Source organism: Rhinoderma darwinii, chromosome 11, assembly GCF_050947455.1.
Source record: "Rhinoderma darwinii isolate aRhiDar2 chromosome 11, aRhiDar2.hap1, whole genome shotgun sequence".
NCBI lineage: Eukaryota > Metazoa > Chordata > Amphibia > Anura > Rhinodermatidae > Rhinoderma > Rhinoderma darwinii.
In genome coordinates, this window is record NC_134697.1 from 26,975,197 (window position 1) to 26,994,925 (window position 19,729).

A 19,729-nucleotide genomic window follows, 5' to 3' on the forward strand; every position below is an offset into this window, starting at 1 on the left:
AATTTGCAGCAGATTTCACCCAATTTTCACAAATCTGATTCTGATTTCCACAGCATAATCTCTCTTGGAAGTGCAAGCGAGTCTCGCAGGAGTGAAGGCGTCATGCCGCAGGGGCACAGAGAGGTAAGTAACTGCGGATCCGGTCCGAAAAGGTTTAAGTCTGGGATCTATATTCAATTTGGGGGTCTAAATTAATTTTGGGGATTGATATTACAACCTAATTCAAAGGAGTTAGGTTTGGGGCATGACCTATATGAATGACCGGGGCAAGGTTACCCAAGTATATTGTTTTTCACATTTTTTACTTGCATTGTACTGAACTTTTCCTGCAAAATTTTGCACTAAAAACCAACACAGTTCTGCGAGATGTGAATGTACTTGTACGGGTTAGAAGCAAAACAAACTCAATAAAATGGTGGTGCAACGTGCAATTACCAGAACAGGAAACCACAAGGAAACAGAAGAAGTTGCAGCTGGTCCGAGCCTATGTCCTGTTTAAGGAATGGCTTTGTTTCCACATTGCAGTTTGGTGCAGTTTTTTTAAAGTGTTTTTTTTTCTACGTGGCGTTACATAGTTACATAGTTACATAGTTAGTACGGCTGAAAAAAGACACATGTCCATCAAGTTCAACCAAGGGAAGGGAAAAGGGAAGGAAAAATTTCTACACATAGGAGCTAATATTTTTTTGTTCTAGGAAATTATCTAACCCTTTTTTAACCCCTACCCGCACCAGGACGTAACTGTACGTCGTTGCGGGAAGTTACTTCCCGCACGAGGACGTACAGTTACTGAGTTAATCCCGGTGCACACTGTCGGCGACAGTGTGCACCGGGAACCAGGAGGTCAGCTGTCGCCGACAGCTGACACTCCCCTCTTGCCGGCCAGCGGTCCTTTGCCGCTGATTTCGGCGCATTAACCCCTTAAATTCGGCGATCGGGTGCAATCGCCGAATTTTAGGGGTTTCTAACATATCGGCAGACCCCCGTCCGAAATCGCGGGGTCTGCCGATAGTTAGTATGGCAAACGGAAGCCAAACAATGGCTTCCGGGTCTGCCATGGACAGAAGCCCATCAGGACCAACCTTCGGCTGGTCCTGATAGGCTTCCTGTCAGAGTGACAGAAAGTCACTGTGCCGTTCCCGATGCACACTGTCGGCGACAGTGTGCATCGGGAACTTGGAGATCAGCTGTCCCCGACAGCTGACACTCTCCAGTGTTGCCGATCAGCGGCTCATCGCCGCTGATTTCGGCAATTAACCCGTTACATGCGGGGCTCGATTGCGATCTCCGCATGTAGCGGGTTTGTAGCGCATCAGCAGCCCCCATGCAATCGTGGGGGCTTCTGATGCTTGTGATGGCACCCGGGGGCCAGACAACGGCCCCCAGGTCTGCCATGTATGTCAGCCTATGAGGATCAGCCTCTGTTGATCCTCGTAGACCAACTGTCAGAGTGACTGTGACGTCACACTGACAGTTGGAATACATTACACTACCTAGGTAGTGTAATGTATTCTAGCAGCGATCAGAGCTGCAGGTCAAAAAAAGAAAGTGTAAAAAGTAAAAGAAAAGTTAATAAACAAAAATATAAAGTGTAAAAAGTAAAAAAAAGTTAATAAATTTTTTTTATAAAAGTGTAAAAATAAAAGGTTTTGTTTTCCTATAATAAGTCATTTATTATAGGGAAAAAATGAAAACGTTAAAAAAAAAGTACACATATTTGGTATCGCCGCGTTCGTAACGACCCAATCTATGAAACTATAATGTTAATTTTTCCGCACGGTGAACGCCGCAAACAAAATAAACGGAAAACTGTCAGCATCGCTATTTTTTAGTCACCACCCCTCCCAAGATATAGAATAAAAAGTGATCAAAAAGTCGCATTTACCCCAAAATGGTACCAATAAAAACTACAACCCGTCCCGCAAAAAACAAGACCTCCCACAGCTTTTTTGACGAAAAAATAAAAACGTTACGGCTCAAAATAGCGTGTCCCAGAAAATAAATTATTTTATAGAAACTTAATTTTATTGTGCAAACGCTGCAAAACGTAAAAAAATCTATACACATATGGTATCGCCATAATCGTACCGACCGGCAGAATAAATTAAAACGTAATTTATTGCGCACGGTGAACGCTGTAATAAATAAAGAATTTAAAGCGCCAAAATCGCTGTTTTTTGGTCACCTTAGCTCTAAAAAAGATCCTGAGGGGCCAAAATCTCACTATACCCCTAGAAAAATTCCTTGAGGGGTGTAGATTCCAAAATGGGGTCACTTTTGGGGGGTTTACACTGTTTTGGTCCCTCCGGGGCGTTGCAAACCCGACATGGCACTGAAAACCAATCCAGCAAAATCTGCGCTCCAAAATCCAAAAGGCGCTCCTTCCCTCCTGAGCCCTGCTGTGGGTCCAAACATCAGTTTACGACCACATATGGGGTATTGCCGTAATCGGGAGAAATTGCTTTACAAATTTTGGGGTGCTTTTTCTCCTTTATTCCTTGTAAAAATGAAAAAATTCTATGTTTCCACAGAAAAATAGGTGATTTTCATCTTCACAGACTAATTCCACTAAATTCTGCAAAAAAACTGTGGGGTCAATATGCTATCTATACCCCTAGAAAAATGCCTTGAGGGGTGTAGTTTCCAAAATGGGGTCACTTTGGAGGGGTTTCGGCTGTTTAGGTACCACAAGACCGCCTCAAACCTGACATGGTGCCTAAAATATATTCCTAAAAAAAGGAGGCCCCGAAATCCACTAGCTGCTCCTTTGCTTCTGAGGCCTGTGTTTCAGTCCATTAGGACACTAGGGCCACATGTTGGATATTTCTAAAATCTGCAGAATCTGGGCAATAAATATTGAGTTGCGTTTCCCTGGTAAAACCTTCTGTGTTACAGATTTTTTTTTATTACAAATGAATTTCGGCAAAAAAAATGAAATTTGTAAATTTCACCTCTACTTTGCCTTAATTCCTGTGAAACGCCTAAAGGGTTAAAATATTTTCTGAATGTGGTTTTGAATACCTTGAGGGGTGCAGTTTTCAAAATGGGGTGATTTATGGGGACTTTCTAATATATAAGGCCCTCAAAGCCACTTCAGAACTGAACTGGTCCCTGAAAAAATAGCCTTTTGAAATTTTATTGAAAATATGAGAAATTGCTGCTAAAGTTCTAAGCCTTGTAACGTCCTAGAAAAATAAAAGTACGTGAAAAAAAATGATGCAAACATAAAGTAGACATATAGGGGATGTTAACTAGTAACTATTTTGTGTGGTATTACTATCTGTTTCACAAGCAAATACATTTAAATTTAGAAAAATGCAAATTTTTGCAAATTTTTGCTAAAATTTGAAGTTTTTCACAAATAAATATTGAATTTATCGACCAAATTTTTTCACTAACATAAAGTACAATATGTCACGAGAAAACAATCTCAGAATCGCTTGGATAGGTAAAAGCATTCCGGAGTTATTACCACATAAAGTGACACATGTCAGATTTTAAAAAATAGGCTGTGTCCACAAGGCCAAAACAGGCTGTGTCCTAAAGGGGTTAAAGCCATCTCCTGTCCCTGCTGTGACCAGCTCCTGCGGTAGGCTATTCCATAGATTCACAGTTCTCACTATAAAGAAGCCTTGTCGCCTCTGCAGCTTGAACCTTTTTTTCTCCAGACGGAGGGAGTGCCCCCTTGTTTTTTGAGGGGGTTTTACAAGGAACAGGATTTGACCATATTTTTTGTATGTGCCATTAATATATTTATATAAGTTAATCATGTCCCCCCTTAGTCGTCTTTTTTCAAGGCTAAATAGGTTTAATTCTTTCAATCTTTCCTCATAACTTAAATTCTCCATGCCCCTAATTAGCTTCGTTGCTCTTCTTTGTATTTTTTCCAACTCCAGGGCATCCTTTCTATGAACTGGAGCCCAGAACTGAACTGCATATTCTAGATGAGGCCTCACTAATGCTTTGTAAAGTGGCAATATTACATCCCTGTCCCGCGAGTCCATGCCTCTTTTAATACACGACAATATCCTGCTGGCCTTTGAAGCAGCTGATTGACACTGCATGCTGTTATTGAGTTTATGATTTACAAGTACACCCAGATCCTTCTCAACAAGTGAATCCGCCAGTGTAGCGCCCCCTAGGACATATGATGCATGCAGGTTGTTGGTACCCAGATGCATAACTTTACATTTATCTACATTAAACTTCATCTGCCAAGTGGACGCCCAAACACTTAGTATGTTTAAATCTGCCTGTAATTCATGAACATCTTCCATAGTCTGAACTATATTACATAGCTTGGTGTCATCTGCAAAAATAGAAATAGTGCTATTAATCCCATCTTCTATATCATTAATAAATAAGTTGAATAGTAGGGGTCCCAGCACTGAACCCTGGGGTACACCACTTATAACCGGTGACCATTCAGAGTAGGAATCATTGACCACAACTCTCTGGATACGGTCCTTGAGCCAATTCTCAATCCAATTACAAACTATATTTTCTAAACCTATAGTCCGTAATTTACCCATTAGGCGTCTATGGGGGACAGTGTCAAATGCCTTTGCAAAGTCCAAAAACACTAAATCCACAGCGGCCCCTCTGTCTAGACTTCTGCTCACCTCTTCATAAAAACAGATTAGGTTAGTTTGACAACTTCTGTCCTTAGTAAAACCGTGCTGGCTGTCACTTATAATACTATTTATTGTCACATAATCCTGTATATAGTCCCTCAATAGCCCCTCAAACATTTTCCCCACGATGGATGTTAAGCTTACTGGTCTATAATTACCCGGGGAAGACCTAGAGCCCTTTTTGAAAATAGGCACCACATTTGCCCTGCGCCAGTCCCTTGGCACTATACCAGTCACTAGAGATTCTCTGAATATTATGAAAAGGGGGACAGAAATAACTGAACTAAGCTCTTTAAGAACTCTAGGGTGTAACCCATCTGGTCCCGGGGCCTTGTGCACATTTATTTTATTTAATTTAGCTTGGACCATCTCTACATTCATCCAATTCAGTATATCAACTGATATATTAACAGCACTGGCACCGGCTACATCAGCTGCTCCTTCTTCAGTTGTATATACAGAGCGGAAGAACCCATTTAGTAACTCTGCCTTCTCTTGATCCCCTGTGATCAACTCCCCATTACCATTATCTAGGGGTCCCACATGTTCAGACCTGGGCTTTTTTGCATTTATATGCTTGAAGAATTTTTTGGGATTTTTTTTACTATCCTTGGCCACCTGCCTTTCATTTTGTATTTTTGCTAATTTTATTACATTTTTACAGATTTTATTAAGCTCCTTATATTTTACAAAGGCTACAGCTGTACCCTCAGATTTGTATTTTTTAAATGCCCTTTTTTTGTCATGTATTGCCCCTTTCACAGAATGTGTAAGCCATGTGGGGTTTAATTTGAGTCGTTTATACTTGTTACCTGTAGGAATAAATTTTGCACTATAATAACTCAAAGTAGATTTGAAAATCTCCCATTTATCATTTGTTCCATTATTTGACATTAGTTCTTCCCAGTCTATATCCTGAATTGCCGCCCTCATCCTGGGGAAATTGGCTTTCTTAAAATTAAATGTTTTTGCCCTCCCAGCCTGTGTTTGTTTTTTACAGTATAGGTAAAATGTAACTATATTATGATCACTGTTACCGAGGTTTTCACGAACATTGACATTCCCAACAAGATCTGCATTATTAGAAATGACCAGATCCAACAGAGCTTCACCTCTAGTCGGGTCTTCCACAAACTGGCCCATAAAATTTTCCTGCAACAGGTTGAGGAAATGTCTCCCCTTTGCAGTTGAAGCCGAACCATGACACCAATTAATATCCCGGAAATTAAAATCTCCCATTATCACTACAGTACCCGCCTGTGCAGCCCGCTCCATCTGTTTATATAGCTGAACTTCCATCTCCTCAGTTATATTGGGGGGTCTATAGATTACACCAAAAGTAATTTTTTCAGTGTTTACCTCCCTTTCTAGTTCCACCCACAAGGTTTCAACCTCCTCACAGTCTTCACCCACTATTGTCTCTTTCACACTCGCCTTCATATCACTTCTCACATACAGACATACACCACCACCTTTCCTATTTGCCCTGTCTTTCCGAAAAAGTGTAAAACCCTGTAGATTTACAGCCCAGTCATGTGAAGAGTCCAGCCATGTTTCAGCAACACCAACTATATCTATATTTTCTTCCAGTATCAAGGCCTCCAGCTCCCCCATTTTGCTTGCTAGACTTCTGGCATTTGTGAACATACACTTTAACTTGCCTGTCAGTTTTTCACTTTTATTATCAGAAATGTGATTTGACATTAATCGGGCCTTTTTATTTACACTGATGTTTTGTAACGAAAGGATCTCCTTATCCTGTTGTCTAGTCCTCTCCCCACATTCTGTTTCTCCCCCCACCAATATAGTCTGACCCCTCTCTAACCTGGCTACCCCTTTTTTTTCTACATTGACCTCCCTCCTCAGCCCTAGTTTAAATACTCCGCCACCCCAGCTAGAATTCTCCACCCCTAGAGTTCTGCTGGGCTTTGTTGCAGCGATTCTGGCAGGATGATCGCTTTATATAGGGGATATATATGGTAAATGGAACAAATTACTCACCCCATGGTCATTACATTTTCCTTTGATGTCGCAGTTGAATCCTAAAGCGGAGGCATTGGCACATTTATAGTTTACACAAGCCTGTCAAGAATCATAAGGGATCACTGTGAGTCCGGTCTTATGTAAATCAAGTTAAATTATTCCACAATAAAAAGTTATACAACCTTCTAATATACTTTGTGTTTCAACTGCTCACAATTTTCAAGATCTCTGCCTGCCGTCAATGAATGGCAACATTCTCGTTTACATATGGACCATGTCCAGATAATGGATAGTGCATGACTCAAGGATTCTAAGCACACAAAGAGAAAATCCTTGTGTCATCCACAGCCCCCTCAGGCCCTGCATAAGATTGCATCAGTTTAGCCTGGAGTGTTCCTTTAAGAACTGTATATTTGAAACTGCAGTGTACATCATGTTGAGGACATATCTGCTCTTATATAATATTTTCTTCTATGAATTAAAAATAAGGGCATGCAAATATAAGGCATTGATGTTGTCACATTAGAACTGACCTTTCCTTCTGCACATGAGGTTCCCTGGTGGACAAGTCCAGGGTCAGGCACGTCAGGGCCCAGGCTAAAGTCTGCACTAATACAGTTTTCCCCATTGTAGTTGGTGATAATGATCGTGCTGTTCGGTTTTTGCTCGTACGTTCCTGCACACTGTAGTTTACCGCACAGACTGTCACTAGATGAAAATAGAAAACAGTACAAACATGACATGCATCTCGCATGTAAAGAGGAAATCCAATCAGAATGATCTTCTGATATATCCCACAGTAGATACATATGAGAAGATCACATTGGGGAAATCTGTGATCTTGGACCACCACCAATTTCCAGAATAATAGACCTCTATAGAACGAATAAACCCCTTCGACGCTGCTCAGAGATTTCTGTTACTGAAAATCTGACACAACGTTCTGAGAAAACCGATTTGAATGGTCCTTTGCTTAGAATACTATGCCACATTTGGCGTTTTTTGCCCATAGCAACCAATAACGGTGCAGCTTGCAATTTTCAAGATCAGTTTAAAAAATGTAAGTTGAGCTCTGATTGGTTTTTATGGGAAACGAGGCCAGTCTTACTGTCAGATATCCAGCAACAGAAATCCCTGGGAATTGCTAGATAGGGAGGAGGGGGATGCAGCTGCAGTTTCTCTGACTGTGTGTGAGACAGCATGGTGTGAGAGGGGAGAGGGAGCAGCAGGAGGGATACAGCTGATGTATGCGGATAATGAATCGTACGAATCGTCCCACCAGCAACAGAAGAGAATAAAGTGGCCAATCAGGGAGTCCGCTTAAAAAAAAAGTGCGCAAAGTGGCAAATGATCGTCCAAATTTGGTCGATCATGCCATACACATGTAGTTTCATGCTGACCTCAGCCAAAATTTTCCAAACTGGTCGATCACATTTTTGTTAGACAGAAGTTGACCATTGATTGTTCATGTTAATTTTTAAAATGTTATTCGGCTGAAATGGACAAAATCGTCCATTTCGGAAGACTTTTATCTCATGTGTATTGCCAGCTTAAAACACAGCACATCTCCGACATCACACCAGGAATAGCCCCCCGACTCAGCAAATATGGAGAGATCAAAAGCGAATTTACAGAAACCAGCAGAGGGAAAAGAGAAGACCCCAAAATATACAGGTTACTTATAGCATTTCTGGCTACATTACATGTAATATACATCTACAGCTGCCTAAGGAGTGATTGTGATTTTATTTTTCTGCAATGATAAGTACTCTTAAAGAGCTACTTACGCTGTTGTACAGGCTTGGGGTTTTCCAGATACGACCCCACAGTTTCCATATTGATCTCCTTTTATGTTTATCTTTTTAAAGCATATATCCGCAGCTTTTCTTGCACCTTTGTGGGACAAATAAACAATTATCACTATAAAGCTTTTGCATAAAAAAGTTTTCTCACTAAAAAAGTTTATCGACTAGCGATGCCTTAAAAGTCTCATTGGTGGGGGTTTCCAATCACCGGAACCCTACAGAACAAAGAAAAGGGGTACCTTGTCCTCGTTCCCGATTGTGGCTGTTCTCGCATTGCTTGGCATGTTCCAGTACCTCCCACTTACTTTAATGGAGACTGATCGCCCATGCGTGCCAACTTCTCCACCAGGATCGGTGATGGAGCATTCCAGCTTTAGTGATTGTGGCGGTCCCACTGATCAGACTTTTATGGCATCAAAGTCTTTGGCGGAAGAACCCCTTAAACATATGAAGGTGACAAGTAAATGTTTACCTGCACCCAGCAGAGCCCGACACTGATCATCATAGTTCTGACACACTCCGTTATAGCAGTAGGAAGCTGAATTGTTGCAGGGGTAACCATTCATTATATAAACGTCAACAGGACAGAGGGCATAGGATCCATTGCAGTACTCGGGCAGGTCACATGTGTTTGACCGACCTCGACAAAGTATTCCTCCAACCTTAAACTGAAACATAAAGACAAATCAGTAGACAGTGTTTAAGGCAATGCTGTAAACGACCAAGGACAATAAATGTATTGCATCCATACAGTTCCCCCTTCTTCTCCTGCAGCAGTGATATTTATCAACGCTCTTTATAGTGTATGCCAGATAGTCTGAATATGACTCTGGTTTTAATCTTTAAAGGGTTGTACGAAGGTCATAGAATGTCTTTTTCACTTGGGAACCCCTCTATTAGGGGCTTCTCATAAAGATAGTCTCTTGCAGACCAGGACTATCCATGCATTTATTTGAATGGCCGGCCTGTTATTCTACATTTCCCCCGGGGGTACACGTCATATTGCTCTAAGGGGTTCTTGCACATTTCTCAGGCTGTACTTTTAATAGGTTCTGTCTAACCCATAGAAGAGCCTTGAAACACGACTACGGATTTTAGCCAAGCCGGAATCCCCTCCAAAAGGAATAGAAACCCATCTGTAGACAACTGTTTCAGGGTTTTTGCCCCTCGTCAGTACAGAGCAGGGTACTGGCTGGGTGAGAGAGCTTTCATGTAGCGTTCAGGGGATGCTGGTTCTCATTGAAGAGACAGAGCTGGTATGGAGTCTTACAGGCTATGTTCCCAGAAACCCTTGAGCGCTACGTGAAAGTCCTCTCACCTAACCAGTCAGCACCCTGCTCTGTACTGATGAGGGGCAAAATCCCTGAAACATCTATCTACAGATGGGTTTCTCTTCCGTTTGGAGGAGGCTCTGGCTTGGCTAAAATCCCTAGTCGTGTTTGAAGACTCTTCTATGGGTCGGACATTGACTTATAGGAAAGCTACCTCTAATAGGTGGCACTAGAGACATGGTATTCCTTCTTCTGGAGGAGAGCTCATTTTCATACTTTTCCCATAGGGCATAGACTGTAAGACTCCCTACCAGCTGTGCCTCTTTAATGAGAACCAGCATCCCCCAAGCTTCAGTAGGTGCCGCACAGTAAATGGGCCTCGGGGGTACGTTGTTGTAATTTATTTGAGTAGGGCGGACTAACATTGAAAAATGGACAATGAAAGCGATTATCTCTTTACATTTTAGAACTTTTAGTTGTATAGGGAGAAATATTTTATGCTGCCAATAACTGTATATTATGCTTAAGGAGGATCTGTCACCAGTTTATTAATTCCTTATCTCCTAACTAATCTAATAGGCGCTATAATGTGGATAACTACAGTGTACATTTTTTCAAAAACTTTTATTATTTGCAAAGTTATGTTTCTAAATATGCTAATGTGACTCTAATAGCCAAATAGGAGGTGTCTCTTTCTTTTCCCTCTGGGTGGTGTAATGTTTTCTGTATGACGCTGTCCAATCAGCTTACAGCTTCTCCCCCTTCCTTGCCCAGCAACACAATGTGATCATATAGTATACAGCTTCCATTCCCGACTGTGTATTCAACTGGTGATATCTCTGGTTGTTTCACAGCTGAAAGATTAGAATCTCATCTTTCATATGACAGCAGAACTGCTGTTCTAGGTGGTCCACAGCCTGAGATATGGCTATTTGAAGTGATCCCCCTTCCCTCCAGCCTCAGTCTCTCACACTGTGTGAAGCAGCTTCATGCTGATAGGACAGCGTCAGAGGCCGTGGGGTAGCTCCACCTCAGGAGAATCGCTGCTGTTACCTCACACTTGTCAAGTATAGCCTCATTTGCATATTTAGAAAAAAGCTCATAACTTTTAAAATAATAAATGTTTTGGGACACAATTTTTATTTCCTATTTAGAAATAACTACATACATTTGTTCATTATACTATGTGTTCATACCTGTGTACTTGATTATTGTTTATGGCTACTAAGATTCATTTATATTGTTATGTACCAACAATCTATATCATTATATGAAAGACCTTGACACAGACTGTATATCCATTTCATGTACCGTGTTTTTCCTGAATCCCTCTCTTTTTGTGAAGGCTGTATGCTCGATTTTAAATTTATTTGTGTATTTTTTAACGATGTTTAACAATAAAGTTTATATTTGAGTTTTACAGGTCGTGTTGGTTCTCATCAGGTTATTTTGGTTTTCATTTCACACGAACCATTGATATATATGGGTTGTTTAGGACATAAAAGTTTCACTAGTATTATCAGTATGACAGCACCTATTAGATTAGCTAGGAGAAAGGGCATTACTAGTGACAGATCTTTAAAGGCACAGCGGAAATAATGTTATGTTGTAATAATTACAAGATAAGCAGGTTTTCTTATCTGTCATGTGATTGGCTAAAAATGTCATGACAAGTACTACGCTATTCTTGCTGTAAAAAAGAAACGGGAACCCCGACAAAGGGTAAACACTAATGTGAACAGAGCCTAAATGCACAGGTTTTTTTTTCCAAGCATTCGTTAGAGAACAGGACTAATATAACTCTTGGTATAGATGTTACAATGTATGTAAACAAACAAAATAAAAAACACAAAAAAGTGTAAATAATCATTAGAAACAACTGAATAATAATCATGTTCAAAACAACACATGTCATTGCAGAACATTTTATTTAGTTGGATCTTTTTACCTTGCAATTCTCACAACATAATCCCTGGGCACACTGTGATCCACTAGTTAGCCTGCAGGTGGCAGCATTGCAACATGGATTCTGGCATTCCTACAGCAAAGCAAACAAAAGTTGAAATGCACTTTTTGTAGTTTCTGAACGGCGCGACAAAACTGTACACAAAATTCCGAAATCTTGACAAAAGCGACCTGTGCAAATAAACTCTAACTATTCCTATTACCTTTGAAGATCCGCAGTCACACTCTTCTCCGCGTTCAACTACATTGTTCCCACACACAGGTATACTGAGCACCTGGTTTGGATCTGGTGGGTTTTGCAGACAGGTCCCTTGACCTCTCACGATTAGCGCTTCAAAATCATTGGCACTGCAGCTACTAAATGTCTGAGCGTTACTGAAAACGAAAATGAATGAATCGGCGGGATTAAAGTCAACGTCTAAGAATTTTGGATGTTTCAGTCTTCATGAAAAGCTCCTATTAACAAGCGTTACATTATCACAGAATAAAATAGTATAGGTAAATAATTGATAAACATGTGCAATATATAAAATAGTTCTTATCTGTGTCAATGGTGTACACGTATAAAGCCATAGGGATTAATAAAAGGGTTATATGATAATAGAAGAAGTTCCACTAGATAAAGTGATAATAGGCTTTTTCAGTTAAGGCTCTTTTACATGGGCCAATTATCGGGGAAATGAGCGTTCATGTGAACGATCATTGCCTTGTGTAATCAGGGCAACGATCATCGGATGAACGAGCAAATGTTCGTTTATCGGCTGGTCACACAGCAGAAAATATTATCGTTGTCGGCAGCACATGTGTAAACAGGGAGATGTGCTGTCGACATGATAGACATGTATAGGGACGAGCGATCAGAGTAACGACATCTTGTCCCCATCCATAACTTCTTGTGAAAGAAGCAAACGAGCGCCGATCAACCAGCTGTCTCGTTGATCGGCGCTCGTTTACACAGACCATGTTGGACACTGTAAGAGGACCCTTATCCACAATACATGTATGAAACATTATTAAATAACAGATATTGACATTGTCTTCTACTTGAAATACTTACTTGTCTGTACCAAACATTATATAGTTGTTTGGGCATCGATTATCATCATGGTTCATTCCAAGGACGTGCCCAAGTTCATGAGCAACTACAGTGGCATGAGACTGCGGAGTGGCTCCAGCACTGAACTGTACAGACAAATCAATGGTAAGCGTCTTACAAAAAAGTGCAAACACTTGAGACTTAAAACTTTACTTACCGCACTAATGGAAGTGGCATATCTTGGTGAACATACTGTGCCAACAAATGCCATGCCAACCACACTACCGTAAGCACCGTGCCCTCTGAAAGTCATAAAGCATATAATGTAATTATTGATTGGGAGATAATATAGTATGTGACTGTAAAATATAATGTTAAGCCGGCCCTTTTAGAGGTACCCAGTTATAAGTGTGAAACCTTTCCATGCTTCCTAGTATAGCAGCGTCACTATGTGCAATAGACGGTCTCACCCTCACATTCTTAATGGCCGAGTCATGGCTTGGATAACATCAGTCAGCTAGGTTAAATCAGATTGGGTGTTACATAATAATCTCCTTTTTGTCATTAGTGGCTTTGTTGTGTATAGTTTAGAATCTCAGCTTTCCATGCACTAACTTTCTGGTGAGCTTCTGCTCATACACAGCAGCCAATCTGAACAAGCTGAGCCTCAGTGTATGGAGTATGGAGAAAGTATAAGTATGGTGAAAGACAGAGCAACAGCTCGCTCTATCTATCTATCTATCTATCTATCTATCTATCTATCTATCTATCTATCTATCTATCTATCTATCTATCTATCTATCATCTATCTATCTATCTATCTATCTATCTATCTATCTCTCTATCTATCTATCTATCTATCTATCTATCTATCATCTATCTATCTATCTATCTATCTATCTATCTATCTATCTATCTATCTATCTATCTATCTATCTATCTATCTATCTATCTATCTCTCTCATATCTATCTATCTATCTATCTATCTATCTATCTATCTATCTATCTATCTATCTATCTATCTATCTATCTATCTATCTATCTATCTATCTATCTATCTATCTATCTATCTATCTATCTTATCTATCTATCATCTATCTATCTATCTATCTATCTATCTATCTATCTATCTATCTATCTATCTATCTATCTATCTATCTATCTATCTCATATCTATCTATCTATCTATCTATCTATCTATCTATCTATCTATCTATCTATCTATCTATCTATCTATCTATCTATCTATCTATCTCATATCTATCTATCTATCTATCTATCTATCTATCTATCTATCTATCTATCTATCTATCTATCTATCTATCTATCTATCTATCTATCTATCTATCTATCTTTCTTTCTATCTATCTATCTATCTATCTATCTATCTATCTATCTATCTATCTATCTATCTATCTATCTATCTATCTATCTATCTATCTATCTATCTATCTATCTATCTATCTATCTAATATTGCAATAATCGTAAAGACCTGTACAACATTGTGCACAGTGAACGGCATAAAAAGAAACAATAGTCCATTTTTTATGCATTCCACCATAAAATAAAACTTGCCCTCGTACACCTTACGTCTATGAAAAAAATTGAAAAGCTTGACCTAATGGAATGTGGGGAGGCAAAGACAAAAATTTGTTTCATCCCTAAAGGGATTGTCTCCGGGCGGGGAAAGGGGGGCATCCATGACGTCCATATGCCATAATAGGTCATACAGACAGTCATTGTCCTTATGGGACCACCCCTCGAATACCAAAATGGTGTGTAAAATCCTTAACATGTTGGGCATTAATGGGGTTCGGTATTATGGGGTTAAAGTGACCCTCTGTTTTTAAATATCTTAGTTCTGTCTGTGCACTCTATATTGGGTGCCAAAATGCACGTGTGCCCGTGTTCACAAGAACTAAAAATGAACCGATAATATTTCGTTGTAACTGTAGGTTGGGCCCCTGAAATCAATTCCATTGGTGGCCCTTAGGCACCCCATTCCGACACTGACTGCATATCATTTTCAAGACCAGAGCTCTGGGTGTGACATTGGCTTATGAGCAATGTTGCTGTTGTCCAGATAGTGGCATTGTATCTAAGAAATATGTGATCACTCACATGAGAAGATGGTAGATGTCACATCTCTTTAGGCTTTTGTTTTCATCCCTCCACTGTGAAAATCTTCCCAACACATCCCCAGCGCTTCCTGAATTTACATCAAAGGGATTCTCGGTGGACCACGTGATCAAATTAGTCAGGACTATACGAATGTTAAGGGGGCGAAACATCTGAGAACATAGAGGACATCATTAGATAATGAAACAACATTAGACTAAGGTTCTCACTACGTTTTGGGATCAATGTCTTGGTATATACAGCAGGAAATTCTCTATACATCTAACGTGGCCATAGACTATCATTAGCCAGACATATATCCAAAAAGTTTATTTAGGGTTGGCATACCTTTGTCTTAACTGTATTGAAAAACATAGCCGAATAAACACTTCAGTATGCAAAAAAAAAAAAGTACCGTATACCACACAGTATACGTTTTTAAAATTGGAGTGCAACTATATGTATGCAAAGGGTGCCGTCAAATGTTCCGACCGTATGTGGTGTGAACCTAGATTAGAAAATGAAAATGCATGCGTGGCTAAGGCGATATTGCTGGTTAATGGCTGAATCGGGGGTGAAAACTGTCAGCAGAACCATCTTTTAGATGGCCGTTATCCTACACACCCTTTTTAAAATTTGGCCGCAAGAATTACTGACAAATCATTGAAAATAATTCAGGCATGTGTGAACACTTTGCATAACTATTACATTGATGTATACAATATTTGTACTCTTTGGCATATGTTCTAGTTGGTATAAAGTAATGAAATAACTTACCCCATCAACAATATTCACCAGTTCTATGGTCTCCACTTCCACTGCTGTGGTGTTAGACTTATCAGCCTGGTACTGTAAGAAGACATAGAAGAAGATATAACAGAAGATATAACCACCTTAGGGACATTATGGCTTTTAGGGGAACGCTTTGGACCCAAAAATGGCAATATCAATAAAAATTGTTTTTTAAGGGTATGTCCATGCAGGTTGGATTTTTTTATTGAAAATTCCAACCTAGAATCCGCAGGGAAATCCTCCAGAAAATCAACACCGAATTGTGCAGATTTTGAAGCAGATTTTCCACTGCAGAAAGAGTATATAAAAAAAGACTATACTCACCTCCTCTGGCGCTCCCGTAGCAACACATCATCCCTAGTCCCTTTCTCATCTATGTACACCCGGCCTCCTGATTATATTTTATTTTAAAACGTTGAAAATAGTTGGGGTTTTTTCTGGACTTGCGAATTTTGCTGCAGATACACAGAATATCCGCAGCAAAATCCGCCACACAAGGATTTGCTTGTGAATTTGTACTTCAATGGGGAAGATCTGCCACGAATCCTTGCTCTTTCCGTGGTAGAAATTGACATGCTGCAAAATTAAAAATTTACACTGAAGGTCTATTTCTGTGTGGAAATATTCTGCAGCGTGTCAATGAAATTTGTAATTTGAGAAAAGTCCTCTACTTTGCTGCTCATGTATTCCGTTGCAGATTTTCCGCCCGCCAATCCATATGTAAAATCTGCAGCAATTCAGCTACATGTGAATCCAGCCTTTCAATGACTCATGCTTCAGTAGGTGGATATAGGGAATGAAAATTGACATCCCCATGACTGCTACAAATTATCACCTACAGGGGGTGCTATCCCCATTCCCTCATTTAGACGTCTACAAGGAAATGGGATTCTAAGGTAAGTGGAAGGTCTGTTCAGGCTACAAGTTGTAAATCGGACACACCTAACAAACATGTAAAGAGACAAGACACATGGGGAGAAGTTGTCCCTGCTCCATTAACATGTGTTTATATGGATTATGGACTTTAAAGAGGTATTCTTCCAGCGAAAGACATAGCATATCCAATGATTGAAGCTTCACAGATTGGGAGAATGGGGGACACACGACACCCCTCTGCCATCCTAAACCAAAGTGGATAGCTTGGAGTGCAACAGAAACAACAGAAACAACCAAGCAAGCTTTCTTGACATTTTCTATATCTTCCAGAGGAGCGGTGAATTACACTGGACCATCATTCTTCTGAGATGTGGGGGTCTTAGCTGCCCAACCTTTCACCGATTAGAAACTCATGGCATATTCATAAGATACGGAATGGAAAGTTTCGGCTTGATTTTCTGGTTCTACTCCGCACCTTGTCATCTAAATTATATATATATATATATATATATATATATATATATATATAGCAAACAAGAAGGCAGCAGCACTCACTAATGAATAATCGACCAGGTGCCCAGCAAAACGTCCCGATCCTAGGACGTATAGTAATATATAGAAAAAGAAAATTTGCAGCACTCCAACATGAAAAAAAGTGGTGGTTTATTCAATCCAAAACAACAGCAACGTTTCAATCCTACAGTAGGATCTTTGTCAAGCCAGAGGCTGCAAATTTTATTTTTCTATATATATATATATATATATATATATATATATATATATATATATATATATATATATATATGTAATGAATCTATATAATGTATGAGTGTAAAGGATCTGCCAGGCACAGCTTCAGGGTTAACGCCCATAGATAATCAGTCTGCACCTGCTTCTATGTCTGTGAGACTGACTCCATCTTCCACCACTCAGGGTGGCAGGCTTAGGAGTGGGAGAGCCTATCACAGCCTGGCCAGACGGAGCTAGCTCCCGCCCTCTGTCTATTTATACCTGCCTTTCCTGTTCCTCCTTTGCTTGTGATTCTTCTCGTTTGGTTTCCTGGCCCTGCTGCAGCTGATTGCACCATTGTCCTTGCTTCATATTGACCCCGGCTTGCTGACTACTCTCCTGCTCTGCGTTTGGTACCTCGTACACTCCTGGTTTGACTCGGCTTGTTTACTACTCTTCTGCTCTGCGTTTGGCACCTCGTACTCTCCTGGTTTGACTCGGCTTGTTCACTTCTCTTGTTGCTCACGGTGTTGCTGTGGGCAACTGCTCCTTTCTCCCCCTAGCTCTGTCTACCCTTGTCTGTTTGTCTGTCGTGCACTTATTGAGCGTAGGGACCGTCGCCCAGTTGTACCCCGTCGCTTAGGACGGGTCGTTGTAAGTAGGCAGGGACTGAGTGGTGGGTAGATTAGGGCTCACTTGTCTGTCTCCCCACCCCCGTCATTACATAATCACAAGCCCATACCTAGTCTACCCTGGTCCCTGACACCACTATGGACCCCCTTGAGACCCTGGCTCAGCAAATGCAGGGTCTCTCCCTACAGGTCCAGGCCCTGGCTCAGAGGGTCAACCAGCCTGATGCTACCATGGTAGTCCCCCTCACCTCACCTCTTGAACCCCACCTCAAGTTGCCCGACCGGTTCTCAGGGGACCGGAAGACTTTTCTCTCCTTTCGGGAGAGTTGTAGGCTCTATTTTCGTTTAAAGCCCCACTCCTCAGGTTCTGAGAGCCAGCGGGTGGGTATAATTATGTCCCGGCTCCAGGAAGGGCCCCAAGAATGGGCCTTCTCCTTGGCTCCTGATGCCCCTGAACTTTCCTCCGTTGATCTTTTCTTTTCTGCTCTCTGACTCATCTATGACGAGACTGACAAGACTGCTTTTGCCGAGAGTCAGCTGGTGACCTTACGTCAGGGTAAAAGACCTGTTGAGGAGTATTGCTCTGACTTTAGGAAGTGGTGCGTAGCTTCTCGGTGGAATCACCCTGCCTTAAGGTGCCAGTTTAGGTTGGGTCTATCGAACGCCCTGAAAGATCTGCTAGTTAGTTATCCCTCTTCTGACTCCCTAGACCAGGTTATGGCTTTAGCGGTACGACTTGACCGACGTCTCAGGGAACGACGACTTGAACGTCTTGATGTTTTCTCCTCTGACTCCCCCATGATGCCTCCCGAGGTTCAGTTGCTTCGTTCCTCCCCGGAAGACTCGGAGGTACATATGCAACTCGGGGCCTCCGTGTCCCCCCAAGAACGTAGAGATTTCCGCAGGAAGAATGGTCTCTGCTTCTACTGTGGGGATGACAAGCATTAAGTGAACAACTGTCCTAAGCGTAAGAATGCAGCCGGAGAACTTCCGCACCTAAGTGATCATCGGGGAGGGCACAGGTATTTCCCGTAAATATGAAACGTAATAAAATCTTGCTTCCCTTTCAGGTCTCTTTTGGTGGTAGGTCTGCTATCGGCAGTGCCTTCGTGGATTCAGGGTCTTCTGCTAATATCATGTCTGTGGAATTTGCTATGTCTCTAGCTATGCCTTTGATTGATTTGCCTAAACCTGTCCCGGTAGTGGGTATCGACTTCACTCCTCTTGCTAATGGTTATTTTACACAGCATACCCCTGTTTTTGAACTCCTTGTTGGCTCCATGCATTTGGAGCAGTGCTCTGTACTGTTAATGCAGGGATTATCGTCCGAATTGGTTTTAGACCTTCCCTGGTTGCAGTTGCATAATCCCACGTTTGACTGGAATTCTGGGGACCTTACCAAGTGGGGTAATGAATGCTTGACGTCATGTTTTTCTGTTAATTCTATTTCTCCCCCTGAGGTGGTGAACACGCTACCTGAGTTTGTTCAGGACTTCGCCGATGTTTTCTCTAAGGAGGCCTCCAAAGTGTTACCTCCTCATAGAGAATATGATTGCACAATCAATTTGGTACCAGGAGCTAAGCTCCCTAAGGGTAGGATAATTAATCTCTCTTGTCCCGAACGTGAAGCCATGAGAGAGTATATCCAGGAATGCCTGGCCAAGGGTTACATTCGCCACTCTACTTCTCCGGTAGGTGCTGGCTTCTTCTTCGTAGGGAAGAAGGATGGTGGTCTTAGGCCATGCATTGGCTACCGAAGCTTGAATAAGGTCACTGTAAGGAACCAGTATCCCCTTCCTCTGATTCCTGATCTCTTTAATCAGGTTCAGGGGGCCCAATGGTTCTCTAAGTTTGATCTACGGGGGGCGTATAACCTTATCCGCATC

General features: G+C 41.1%; 1 protein-coding gene across 1 annotated transcript in view; it reads right to left on the reverse strand.

The window, feature by feature from the left end:
* Positions 1-19,729, reverse strand: part of LOC142664175 (disintegrin and metalloproteinase domain-containing protein 9-like) — a 77,472-nt gene that overhangs the window by 15,606 nt on the left and 42,137 nt on the right. The window contains exons 9-18 of the mRNA XM_075843200.1: positions 15,592-15,663; positions 14,818-14,987; positions 12,912-12,996; positions 12,716-12,840; positions 11,862-12,033; positions 11,642-11,731; positions 8,895-9,090; positions 8,405-8,510; positions 7,151-7,325; positions 6,636-6,716 (exon numbers count right to left, since the gene is read on the reverse strand). Coding sequence (XP_075699315.1) covers positions 6,636-6,716; positions 7,151-7,325; positions 8,405-8,510; positions 8,895-9,090; positions 11,642-11,731; positions 11,862-12,033; positions 12,716-12,840; positions 12,912-12,996; positions 14,818-14,987; positions 15,592-15,663 — 1,272 coding nt within the window. The remainder of the gene's footprint in view (positions 1-6,635; positions 6,717-7,150; positions 7,326-8,404; positions 8,511-8,894; positions 9,091-11,641; positions 11,732-11,861; positions 12,034-12,715; positions 12,841-12,911; positions 12,997-14,817; positions 14,988-15,591; positions 15,664-19,729) is intronic.